This window comes from Suillus discolor, assembly GCF_016758755.1.
Source record: "Suillus discolor strain FC423 chromosome Unknown F5147scaffold_47, whole genome shotgun sequence".
Classification (NCBI taxonomy): domain Eukaryota; kingdom Fungi; phylum Basidiomycota; class Agaricomycetes; order Boletales; family Suillaceae; genus Suillus; species Suillus discolor.
Window position 1 is genome coordinate 321051 of NW_024541294.1, and position 13653 is coordinate 334703.

At 43.6% G+C, this 13653-nt stretch overlaps 3 protein-coding genes across 3 annotated transcripts; 2 read left to right on the plus strand and 1 right to left on the minus strand.

Moving 5' to 3' along the window:
• Window positions 1-7206: 7206 nt before the first annotated feature.
• Window positions 7207-8091, plus strand: F5147DRAFT_776336 (uncharacterized protein; the record flags this gene model as incomplete). The annotated part of the gene is made up of 1 exon (XM_041441847.1): window positions 7207-8091. The coding sequence occupies one exon, from the start codon at window positions 7207-7209 to the stop codon at window positions 8089-8091; it is 885 nt and encodes a 294-aa protein (XP_041290257.1).
• A 636-nt stretch (window positions 8092-8727) lies between these two features.
• On the plus strand, window positions 8728-11784 carry F5147DRAFT_776337 (uncharacterized protein; the record flags this gene model as incomplete). Its single annotated transcript, XM_041441848.1, has 10 exons — window positions 8728-9220; window positions 9278-9498; window positions 9561-9586; window positions 9645-9850; window positions 9905-10007; window positions 10060-10093; window positions 10349-11062; window positions 11137-11418; window positions 11479-11586; window positions 11647-11784. The coding sequence occupies 10 exons, from the start codon at window positions 8728-8730 to the stop codon at window positions 11782-11784; spliced, it is 2325 nt and encodes a 774-aa protein (XP_041290258.1).
• Window positions 11785-12501: 717 nt separating this feature from the next.
• Window positions 12502-13081, minus strand: F5147DRAFT_655038 (uncharacterized protein; the record flags this gene model as incomplete). The annotated part of the gene is made up of 4 exons (XM_041433930.1): window positions 12502-12655; window positions 12766-12822; window positions 12898-12940; window positions 13015-13081. The coding sequence occupies 4 exons, from the start codon at window positions 13079-13081 to the stop codon at window positions 12502-12504; spliced, it is 321 nt and encodes a 106-aa protein (XP_041290259.1).
• Between the last annotated feature and the right edge of the window lie 572 nt (window positions 13082-13653).

Here is a 13653-nt window from a genome sequence, read left to right on the forward strand (position 1 = left end):
AGTTCTCCAAAACTGCCAGCGAGATGCAACAAGAGTCTGGTAAGTCAGCTGGACCACATTAGATTTAGCCATCAGGAAGCTGCAGCACGACCATCAGCAAAGCGGGTAATGGAAGGATCGTGAAAACCTGTTATAAATTTTCGAAGAATACCTGGCCATGTTAAGAAACACATGGAAGTCAGACTGAAAGGATCGATTTGTGCGCATCGTTAGTAAAGCAATTGTCGGCCCAACATAGCACAGTTGTGCGCGTTTGGAAAGAAATAATTTCCATATTTGTATACCGCAACAAAAACGAAACCTGTTAAAACACGCTGCTATATAGTGGCAGTCCTGGGGATGAAGAGAATGGGCATACTACAAATGACCAATAAAGTTTGTTTTGAAGTGCGCATATTGTCCAGCTTGCGCTGGCGTCAGGAATATGGCAGACACCGTTTCTCACGCCTACTGCGCTCCGGCTACAACAGGGACAAACAACACAGCTTTCCTCCCCTCTTGGGGGCCCGCAATCGTTCCTTCCGCATGGGGCCCGTCGGGGGGGTCGCTTTCAGGGTGGTCGTTTCGTCCGTCTCAGCGGGGGTCGCTTGTGGTCGCCTTTGTCATCGCTTATCAATAGACTCTTGTCATCCAAGTGGCGCATCACCTTAGTCATCGCTTATTAATCACTTTTTTGTCCGAGTCCAAAACCATGCTCCTTGTCGATGTCATTCCATCCATGGTCTCACGACATCATCGCATCAAGATCCTGGCGACATATGACCAAAATACTCGAAAATCATGGACGCGTTTTCATCACACCGTGGGAAATTTTGGCCTCATATCTTTGTCGTGCTCCTCATCTTGCTCTGTCCATCCATGGTCTTGTGTCATCTTCTCGTCGTATTCCCAGCCGCATACAGTCATAATGCTCAGAAATATGGTGCAAAATTCAAAAAATATAAATTGGCAATGGCAGGAATTGAACTCAAGATCTCAATACGATGATCCATCTTTACCACTCAACCATAATGGCTTTTACTTTCCTAGCTCACAACGGCATATATCGTAATGTGATCTCTAATAAATCTCTTATGGCTTGCAAATGGTAGGAATGAGTCACATGCTTACAAGGGTAAAGGCCCCTCAAAGTGGGAAAACATGTCATGCTTGTGGCGCAAAGCACCGAGTTCAGAAGCTTATAGTCGTACCACCAGTATTGCCTACTCGGTGTGGTTTGTCATAATGCAGTGTAGAGACTGACATATCTGTAGCCTCATAGCAGCCATATCCACAACTTGTGCTAAACACCTCTCCAATCATTCCCTATGCAAAGTGCAACTCTTCCGCACCAAGCGTGCGCTACTTTCCTACACCAAGCGCTGCATTCTTGTATACCACCAGTATACCATGTCCCCACACTTCATAAAGCAAAGTACTACATTTGCAGTCCCCATCGCTCTCACATATGAGCATATTCTGTTGGCAGGAACCTCTGTGTCTAGGAGTACGTTCAGATACTGGTCTGTCTTTTGTATCCATTGCTGATAGTCATGTCATGGTTTAGCTATGGCTGGACAGGCTCGGCTCTTACTGGTTTTCCAGCAGTTTGGTGGTCTCCATGAACCAAGTCACCTATGTGCAACTTGGTCCAGTCCGCAAGCCACCTGGACCAGCACAAACCAGCACAAGCCAACAATATGGGAACAACGGCTTGAACTAGCTTCAAGCCACCTCAAACTGTTATGACTTGGATAGGTTGAGCCTTCTGCAGTTGAATAGCTGATCTCGAGTGGTCTTGCATAGGTGGAAGGATGAGTTCTAAGCTCAAATGTCTAATGAGCGAGCCGGGTCATGTAAGCAGCAAGTCCATCAAAACAACTCACCAAAGGTTGTGCATCCAATAGCACTCATCTACCAAGAGTCTGCATCTTCCGCAATTTACCAAGTTGGTGGATAGTTTATTACCTTCAAAACAAATCAATCAGATAGGTGACATTGTGTACTGTGTACCTTGTACTACAGCAATAACATGCTCTGCAGTTGAAAGAGGGCTTAGAAATACAGGTGATCCACGGCATTGTACCTAGGATAGGAAATGCTCTAGCGTGGTGCCATCGGGAGCCATAATCGCATGATCTCATTATACATGCTATGGCTATATATTATATATAACATCACACATTTTTTGGCCATTCTGACTATCTCAAATCATGGAACATGTTACTGGGATGCTATTGCACCAACATTTAAGGAAATTGGTGGTCGGGAACATGAGTTATGATCATTTTACTGCCGACCATGTCTTGCTACCAAATATCTATATTGGGATGTCATAGCCCTATTGGGACAAGCTATAATCTTATCAGGATGGCTCTATATGTATCATAATCATATAACTACATGATCTTGAACCAATTTTGCAATATCTTTGGCCAACATGGGTGGGTGTAGGGGGAGGAGAAGACATGCAGCATCACAAAAAATTATTGGCAATCCAAAACTAACCCTATCATCTTCTGTGACCTTTAAAATGGTGGGGAGAAAGTTGTTTGGGTATTTGCTGATGTTTGTGACCTTGGGTGTCAGACCACCTTCTGACCTCCAGATGCACCAAGCCCACCACCTCATAAAAAATTCCTAGTGTCTCAAGACTTGGTCCATCATCTTCTGTGGCCTTTAAAAAGGTGGGGAGAAACTTGTTTGGGTGTTTGCTGATGTTTGTGACCTCTGGTGTCCGACCACTCCAAACCTACAGGTGCATCAAGCCCACCACCTCACAAAAAATTCCTGTCCTTTTAAAACTTAGTCCATCATCTTTTGTGACCTTTAAAATAGTAAGGATAAACTTGCTTTCAAATTTTCTTCAGTGTAGGACCTCCAGGGCCAGACCACCCCCTGGCCTCCAGATGCATCAAGCCCACTGTCTCACAAAAAATTCCCAACCTTTCAAAACTTTGTCCATCATCTTCTGTGGCCCTCAAAATGGTGTGGAGAAAGTTGTTTTGGTATTCACTGATGTTTGTGACCTTTGGTGTCAGACCACCTCCGACCCCCAGGTGAACCAAGCTTACCATCTCATAAAAAATTCCTGGTGTCTCAAAACTTGGTCCATCATCTTCCATACCCTTTAAAATGGCTGTGAAAAACTTTTTTTGCTATTTGCTATAGCATAGGACCTCTGGTGTCAGACCACCCCTGACCCCCAGGTAAACCAAGCTCACCACCTTACAAAAATTCCTAGCCTTTTGAAACTGAATTTTTCTGCCTCAGTGGCCTTGAAAATGATGAGGAGAAACTTGTTTGAGTGTTTGTGTCAGCATAGGACCTCTGTCCAGACCACTTCCTGACCTCGAGGTGTACTGCCTCACAAAAAATCCCTGGTCTTTCAAAACTTGGTCCATTATCTTCAGCAAACTTTAAAATGATAGGAAGAAACTTGTTTTGCTATTTGCTGCAGCATAGGACCTCCAGTGCCAGACCACCCCCTGACCTCTAGGTGTACCAAGCTTACCACCTCACAAAATTTCCTAGCCTTTTGAAACTTGGTTTTGCTGCTTCAGTGGCCTTGAAAATGATGAGGAGAAACTTGTTAAAGTGTTTGCCTCAGCATGAGATCTTGGGTGTAAAGTCATTCCTTCATCGCCAGATGCACCAAGCTTAACACCTTACAAAAAATTCCTGCTCTTTTGAAACTTGGTCCATCATTTTCTGTGGCCTTTAAAATAGTGGGGAGAAACTTGCTTTTATGTTTCTTCAGTGTAGGACATCCAGTGCCAGACCACCCCTAACCTCCAGGTGTACTGAGCTGATCACCTCACAAAAAATTCCTGGCCTTTCAAAACTTGATCCATTATCTTTATTGATCTTTCAAATGGTGGGTAGAAAGTTGTTTGGGTGTTTTCCACAGCATGGGACCTCCAGTCCAAACCACCTCCCAACCACCAGATGTACCACCTTGCAAAAAATTCCTAGTCTTTCAAAACTTGGTCCATCATCTTCAAAAACCTTTGAAATGTTGGGGGGAAACTTGCTTTCATGTTTCCTCCAGTGTAGGAAGTCTAGTGCTGGACAGCCCCTGACCTCCAGATGTACTAAGCTGATCACCTCACAAAAAATTCCTGGCATTTTGAAACTTGGTTTATCATGTTCAGTGGCCTTGAAAATAATGAGAAGAAACTTGTTTGAGTGTTTGCATCAGCATGGGACCTCAAGTTCAGACCACCCCCTAACATTCGGGTGTCTTAAGCTTATCATCTCATAAAAAATTCCTAGCCTTTTGAAACTTGGTCCATCATCATTAGAACCCTCAAAATGGTGGGAAGGAAGGAGTTTGGGAGTTTGCTGATGTTTGTGACCTTGAGTGTCAGATCACCCCTGACCTCCAAGTGCACCAAGCTTGCTGTCTCATAAAAACTTCATGGTGTCTCAAAAATTGGTCCATCACCTTTTAATACCCTTGAAAATTGTGGGGAAAAACTTATTTGGATGTTTGCTATGGTGTAGGACTTCTGGTGTCAGATCACCCCCTGACCACTAGGAACACCTTGGGAAAATCTTTTGAGATCTCAAACCTTAGTGCATCATCTTCAGTGACCTTTTAAATGGTAGGCAGAAACATGTTTTGCAGTTTGCTACAGCATGGGACCTCTGATACCAAACCAGCTCCTGACCACCATGTATACCAAGCTCATCACATCACAAAATATTCCTGATGTCTCAACACTTGGTCCATCATCTTCTGTGACCTTGAAAATAGCAGAAAGACACTTGCTTGGCTGTTTGCTCCAGTTTGAGATCTTTGGTATCAAACTATCCCCTGACACCCAGGTGTGCCAAGCTCACCACCTCACAAAAAATTCTTGGTCTTTCCAAACTTGGTCATCATCTTTTGTAGCCTTTCAAATGGTAATGAAGAACTTGTTTAGATGTTTTATACAGTATAGGACCTCTGGTGTCAGACCACCACCCAACCTCCAGGTGCACCAAGCTTGTTGACTCACAAACAATATCTAGTGTCTCAAAACTTAGTCCATCATCATCAGTGACCTTGAAAATGCTTGGGAGAAACTTGTTTGGCTGTGTCCTACAGTGTATGATCTCCTGTGTCAGATCATCCTCTGACTGCCAGATACACCAAGCTTATCACTTGACAAAAAACTACTAGTGCCTCAACACTTGGTCAATCATCTCTAGTGGCCTTGGAGATGGTGTAAGGGGGGGGGGGGCTTGCTTGGGTATTTTTGATGTATAGGATCCCTGGTGTAAAATTATCCTTTCATCACCAAGTGCACTAAGTTTACCGCCTTACAAAAATATCCTGGTGTCTCAGCACTTGGCCTATCATCTGTGACATTCAAAATGATAAGAAGTCACCATTGACTAAAAACTTTATCTGGTTGTATAGAAATGATTCTCAAGCATCTTCCATCACATGACTCTTGGTTGTACATAAGTTTCCCTCTATCCTTGCTTCTCAACTTTATCATCTGCTCTCTTGCAGGGACAGCAGTATACAAACATCCCTCCATCTCTGGTCCTCTATTTTTTTATCTTGTTCCACCAGTTGCTATCGGAGTAATATGGTTGTGATGTGTGAAGGCAAAAATTCAGTTTGTATGATTTTCATTCATGTGCTGCAAATAATTTATTTCTGATGCTATATCTACTTTCCAATTTCTGTCTGTCACCATTTCTGTTGCTGTTTCTGTCACCACTTCCTAATGTCTGTCTCTGCTTCTGTCTCCACTTAAGATAAACTTTCGGGTGCACCAAGCTCACCACCTCATAAGAAATCCCTGGTCTTTTGAAACTAGGTCCACCCTCTTCAGTGACCTTGCAAATAATGGGGAGAAGCTTTTTTGGAAGTTTGCTCCAGATTATCCCCTCACCCCTAGGTTAACCAAGCTCAACATCTCACAAAACTTCCTGATGTCTCAAAATTGTCATCTTGAAAATGGTGGGGAACAACTTGTTTGGGTGTTTCCTCTGGCACATAACCTCTGGTGTCAGACTGTCCTCCGACCAGCTCATCACCTCACAAAAATTTCCTGGTGTCTCAAAGCTTGCTCCATCATCTTCAGTAACCTTTAAAATGGTGGGAAGAACATTGCTTGGGAATGCATCCAGCTTGTTGCCTCATAGGCTCTTTGGTCCCCCATGTTTTGTGACCTTAAAAATGAATGATTTGGTATATTCCATGCCCAGGTGCTTTGAGGATTCCACAGTTCCATCATCCTGACACTTGATTTATTGTGTTCAGAAAAATCAAACTTTGATTAGGCTACTGCATCCAACAATATTGCCGATCTAATTACTTATATTACTTACTTATTCTGGACAAAATCTGATGCAAATCCCATGTGTATTTTTGGTCACATCCACCATAAGCTTGTCCATCTTAGATATAATCTTTACCTTCAGAGATGCATCGTATCTTCAAGATGCCTGATATAATTTTTATGATCTTGCAGATGGTCTATACTGCAATTTCCACAGAAAATTCCGGTAGACTCGGTGCTTTTGCTGGACTAGCCACAACATCCTCGACCATCTCTGAGGTTGTACTTCAGCTTCTATGGAAACAGCTGCCTTCAGTGGAACCTCTCATCCATCTTCTCCCAGAGGATCTTATTTACAACCACCAAAATTCTAATGGTGGATTTGAGTTGGTGGGTCACCCAATAATGTTGCTGAGCCTATAGCACGCTGACAGCTGATGCTTGAAATAGAGGTTTCTCAGGACATTCAAGCCTTCAGATCTGGCAAGGTTCTATTCATATGCACACAGAGTCAAAACCATCTGTCCGGAGAAAAAAGCATTGAGATCCCCATACAAGCATGTTTTTCAGAGCCTGTTGGCTTTGCATGGCCGAATCAGATCTTTGGATTCTTTTCTGCCATCTCTCAGCCATGTGGAGCTGAAACACAAGAGAGACTGCCTAATCCAATGTCTGGACAGGCTGCTACATCCAGGACTGACTACCCTGATACTTCCGCCTCATATGCTCTTTCCTCCCAACATCCAGAATTTATTGCCACGTCTGCAAAATCTGGTCTACATTGTCAACTCATCTGAGACCAGGACTGTTTTAAGCTCCCTTTCCCATAGCCTCCCCATCCGGCATCTTACCTTGTCTTATGTGGAACCCACCGTGATGACCTCCATAGCATCTTTATGCCAGCTCACCAGTCCTAACCCTTGTCATCATCCCTGGATCATCATCCATGAAGCAGACCTCTCACATTCCAAATCATTACATCCGCACCAAGGTTCTCAGCATCCAGGTAGAACCTGATGAGCGTCCTCCAACACTTGATCAGCCAATGGCCACATCCGCCGACATAGGATTTCCAGCCATTATATCTCTGTTCTCTAATCACCCCATCACCATGCAAGGACTGAGCATCAATGTACACCAGGAATACTGCTCAGCAGATGCTATCCTGCATTTCTTTGATGCTCTTATATCTCTCAGGCCAACTGATGATGATGAGGATGCATTGCCAGCTTGGGAGGATCTGGTAGGGTTAAGATTGAAGATGCCATGGAAAGAAGAATTTTTTGTCTTGGATGAGAGCATTCTTCAGATTCCACGTGATGGCTTGGCTGCTTTGCATGCTCTGGTCTATTTGACTGCTCTAGAGCTGGGGGACTTGGGCACTTGTAGGATTGATGATGATGCCTTGCTGAATTTGGCCCTCAGTTTACCGTATCTTCAACATCTCTTCTTGGGCACAAGGCAATTTTGGGAAGAAGCTCCAAGGGCCACTCTATGGGGGATCTCGCACATCCTGTCCCACTGTCATAGTTTGCAGAAGCTGGGTCTGCTGTTCTACTGTGGCTTGGGACAACATATTCTTGAATCTGCTGCTAGAAACAACCTCATCACAACACTACATGTTGGATTCTCTCCGCCGCACAGTTCTGTTACTGTGGCAGCATTTTTTGCTCATTCTCTGCCTAACCTGAACTCCATCATGGTGGAGCCTAGAGAATCTCATAGCAAACATGCTCACAGCCGTACAGATCTGACTCTTCCTGATCGTGATGCCAGAATTCAGGAATGGGACAGGATTTTAGAGTTGACTAGAGAGTTTGTGGAACTTTGACATAGTACATCAGCTATCTTGATTTCGACCATTATTACAGAACATGCTTTGACTTGCTAATAGAGGCAGTGGCAGAAAACAATTTAGAAATATGTCAAGTTGACATCTAGTAGATTTCTATCTCTTCCACCACAGTCACAGCCCTGCAGAAGTTGGCACTTTTACAAAATGTTTTTTATGAGGTAGAATGACATCAATTGAAGCAGAATCAAATGAGACGGTTGAAAGTGCAAAAGTCATGCAGATATATTGCCTGCTGCTATACATGATCCAGCAGTGTTAGATGAGGAAATCTGCAAGGTCGTTCAGACCCCAGCTGTCAGGGAATTCCAAATTGGCTGCATTCTCCAAACAATTCCAGCATCGATGATGGTTGCCCCTATACTCTGATGCTAACTGACCTTGCGCTCCCTCCAAGCTGACTTTGAAGCTGTGGTGTGTGACATGTTGTGACTTTAGGTGACATTTGCATAACTGCTGATTTCTGTGGGCGCCAGATTGCAGTGGAAGGAACAGTAACAGACATTTGTCTTACAGGAAGTCATCCACTATCACCATCAGGTAAAGTTTGGTCATCCTGAATCTGACTGTTTTCTGGCTGACATTACATTCCTATCACATACCTCCCATAGCTCTATGGCCTTCTCACATCACTTTGATCTTCAACACTTTGACCAGTGGTGGAATGAGTCTAACCCTGCTCACACAAACTTTTCCCACATTCCAACATATCGTCTAGGAAAATTCATATCAGATACCAGGACTTATGAGCTTTTCCATGATCATGAACTGCTGGCCATGATTCCTGCTCACTACAGGAATGGCCTGAGATTTCTCAATCATGACATTATCTGTTTTCAAAAACTGCTGCAACATCCTAGACCTTCATACCGTCCTGATCTCTTGCAGCTCAAGTATGAGATCTTTGGAAGGGAACTCTTGGTACTGAGCAAAATAAGGGAGTGGTTTATTCAGGAGGTCCGTAGTGGATGTCTGGCTGACCAGCCTGAGACATGGATGTCTCCCATCATGAACTCTTTCTTGGCTTATATGTATTATTGTGGATCTGTGAATCCTTGTCATAAATCCCTCATGATGAATAGTGTTCTAGATGATCCTCAAACATACGGTGAGTTGGAAATCTAATATACATCTGCTCAAGGATCAAAGTTCTGACCCATGACAGATTGGTATAGTTGGGCAGAAAAGCAAGTGGTTCCAGGTTTATGGGGAAGACTGCCAGAGCATCCTGAAGAATACCAGGCTGCTATGTTGCAAGCCATCATAGCCCAAATTGCACTGGAGCCTCATACAGAGTCTCCTGGGCCATGCTCTGAAATGTGGTGCAAGGGCATGATCGACATGATGATTCAAACCAGACTAGAAATTGAGAGTGAGGTTGCTGTGGTGAGTATATTCTGTTCCGTTCATTTTCACCAAAATCATGGCTGATACTCTCTTATTATCAGGACAAGTCTGAACAAGAGATGCCAGGGTATGCTGTTATATATGCTCTGTTTTGATGAATAAAGAATGCTGACATTGTGGTTCAGGAAGTATATGTCTAATGAAGCAGTGAGAAAGGCAAGGGGTCGGCCCAAAGGAGTGTGCAACAGCATAATTGTGGTGCCTCAGATGCAGTCCAAATCCCCCATGAAACTACGCAGCATGAATAAATCTGGATGTTTATCTAGATTATCAGCTCTATCCATCAGCGGGGATCTTGTTCCAGAAATACCCATGACTAAAGATGCTAAAGGTTAGCGTGCTTCCTCTGATTTTGCCATCCCAATCATTGAAAAATCTTAATCAGAAATGGAAGAGCTTGACCAGGTCCTGAGATTAAAGACTTCCCCTCCAGACTCTCTCCTGGCCGTAGCAACACCTACCAGAAAATCTGGTGCTTTGGCAGACAGGTAAGCGGTCCAAATTGATTTTTATCATATGCCTTGTTTCTAAACATAGCAGGAATACCCTCTTAGATCTGGCATCGTTGAACCAGGTGCTTACTCTTTTGCATCTAAACTGGTTAATCATGCGGCTGATGGCTGACATAACAACGACAGGCAACTGCAAGCTTGGCACTGGAGTCTCCAAAGAAGCATCCAAGAATATCAGCAGAGAATGATGTTCCTGCTCTAGATTTGTCTATCTTTTTCTTGAAAAAGTTGCATACAAGTTCTGCAAAACCTATGTCACTGACGCCAGCAAGTTTCTTGCTCTATGCTCAAGAAGCCATACTGAAACTTTCCATTAGGCACAGCCTGCCAAAAGGCTTCATGTTTTCTTGAACAAGAAACCATCCGAACCAAGCCAGACATCATCAGACTTTGCAGCAGCTGCTGTTGCACCTTCATATGTCATGGAACTAAGATCTGATTACGGTACACCAAGTTCAAACTCCCCATTGTGTTCAGAAGATTTGCCGTATGATATGGATGTGGACCAGGCTGTAGATGTCGATAGTTCACTTGGACATGCATCTCTGGCCACCCCTGATTCATATCCAGAAGATTTGCCGTATGATATGGATGTGGACCAGGCTGTAGATGCCAATAGTTCACTTGGACATGCATCTCTGGCCACTCCTGATTCATGCCTAGACTTACCAGGGAACGATACATCTTTGCCAATGGCTTCCAACCACCTAGAAGAATCTGTTGCATCTATATTCACTCCTCCAGGTACACTGCTTCTATCAAAGGATGATCTGCAGATGTCTGCTATCTCTTCTCCTTCCTGTTCCAGGATGGAGCTTGAACGGTCTTTACCTATTCCATCACCCTCTATGTCCAGTTCTGATGAATCTGCTCAAACACCTCCGATCACTAGCAAAACATCCAAAGGCACTTTGGTTTTTACCAAGAGTCACGATACCAAGTTTTCCTATGATTCAGTCACATTCATACCAACTGCACCCAGATCCAGAGTCAAATCCAAATCCAAATCCAAATCCAGTTCAAAGGTACCTGTGAGTATTCTTTCTCATTGCCATGTCTGGTTTAGTACAGATAGCAATTGATGTATTGTAACCCACCTTCTCAGATACGTGCCCCACCTGGCCAGAACAACGAGAGTCAAATGTTGAACAAGGGCAAGGAAAAAGCAAAGGCGACATGTTCAAAAGAGTCTCAAAAATCTAGTCTGCAGGAGAGAGCAAAGAGCAAGGACGAGAGAAATATGGAGATCTCAGATGAATCTCCAATGCCTCATCCTGGTCCTAGTACCAGGTCCAAGATCACTGAGACGCTGCCTGCAAACATGTCAAAAGTGGCTAAATCTTGTCAGATTGCTCAGGAATCTGAGAATCGGACATGGAGTGATAGGGTGGGTTCTCATTTTCTCATTTCATCGAGTTCTGATTGTAATGATGTTTTGCCATTACAGTTTCTTACATTCTTTGGGTACCTTGGGCGTGATTGGGCCCAATCTCCTGCACTTCAAAATGATATAAAATTGCAGGTTGGCAAGGCCATGATCTCTAGAGATGTTGAGGTATGTCTCGTCTATGGTGTAGCTGTTGCTGTAGATCTGATTGTGTTGAATGATCGGCAGAAGCAGATCAAGAATGACATGCATGTGATAGTCAAGTATGTCTATTGGATGAAAAAACGGAGGGGAGCGGTCAAACTTCAAGAACAGCCTGAAGTTGGTTTCAAAGTTCTATTTGAACTTTTACAAATGAGGTCTTAGTCTATGGTCTGGTATATGTTGGATTGTTGAGTCCTCTGTACTTTACTGTTTACAGCCAATATCTTGGGCAGGTAGGACATTGGTAATAGATAGTTTGGGCCAACCGTTGTGTGGGTACGATCCATCTGGTGTCAATCTGATCCATATGCATGGTCCAGTCTACAGGCAGACGATGACCTTGGCCTACCAACTGACTGTGCCACTCACGTGCCTGATGCATCGCCCATCCATTCCCAGATACTCCAGCTGTAATTCCACGTTCAATAGGACAGCAAATGAGTGCTTTGAAAAGTTCATCCACCAAGTGGGCGGCATGAACTTTAGTTTCTGGAAGATGAGATTCGATAGAGTCTGTTGGCGACAGAACTTTGAGACATCTTGTATGATACCAGCGGTTGCAATTCAGACAAAATCTTTGGATCTCCTTGTCGGGACTGAAAGGCTTGTTGCATGCAGAGACACAAGAGAGGTGGATTAAATCATCCTATGATCAGATGTTGGTCAATTATGTTCCTGACCTCTTGGAGCTCATGACAGACCTGAAGTATGGGCGGTGAAGAGCTTGCAAACCAGCGTGTGTAAAATTCATTTGAACACCAAGGCTTTTGTACTCCAGACATGTCATCGAACTTGACTACCTGAATGGTGCCTTGAAGTTCAATAACAAATCTTGGTTGGTCGCACAGATCTACAAAAGCTGTGGTTTTTTCTCACCAGCTAATACTTTGGCTTCTGCCCAGATGGACAAATCTGACTCCAACAGTTCTTGGCGTCCCATGCACAATAATCTGGAGTCTGACTGAGAAGCCTTTTTAAAAATTGGCTCTTCAAAGTCTGCCCTCCAATACCAACGAATCTTGACCCAAAAATGCTATAAAGAAAGAGATGATTGTGAAATTATGATATGCTAGCTGTTGATGGATGCAGACCTCTGAAGCCCTTGCACGCTTGTCTACACGGATACATTCAATGATTGCATACCATAAATCATTGGGATCCACTCCCTTACGCCCTTCTTTGGATGCATACACTGAAACGCTATGTGCAACATGACTCAGATGAATTAGACCTGCATATGAATTCATGCTAAGCATGCTTCTAGAAGAAACACACCTTTGTCCAACTTTGTATTCGATTTTATTCTCCCCTTCTTCATCTGAATCAAGGTAATAAACTAGTTTATTTTCTCTGAATCAAAACAAAGTTATAAAAGTGCAGCAACTGACTCACGGATTGCACGTGTAGTTGGTAAGTCATTGAATTTCTTTAGGGACATGCCTTTGGGCAGCTCTGACATCTTCAAATTATTTTGGGTGCTAGTGCAGAAGCTCGAAGTTGTGGACAGATTGTATCAATGTTTTCGGTCTTTATCTGTTAGTCTGCACTTTAGCCAAATATTATGCAAGTTTTGTCCTATAGATGTCAAGTCAGGGTGATGGCTCACGTGCCTGTTTTAGACTGTACTACGTCATATCAAAATCAATCTCTCAAAGCCCAACTTGACTGTGCACCAATTCTGTGCTTGCTTATCCTATAAAAAGTGACTAACTGCTAGGTAATCTTTAACTTTTAATACCCAGCAAAAATTGTTTATCAATCTTCAGTGTCCACTGCATATATTCCACCACGGAGTCACATATATGTCTGAATCTCAACCACATTCACCCCAGCATACCTCAGGATGGCTGGATATGCAGCTATCTTCAGATTCTGACTTGCATGGCAGCTCTGATCATACAAATCATGGAATCTACAGATCACCATCAACTTCCCCTTCACCCACATGCATAACAGAGACCTCTGAAGATGGCTTGAACTTTGGCACCTTCCAGATTGATGGATCTCCTACAGCCAACTTGGAAAACTTGC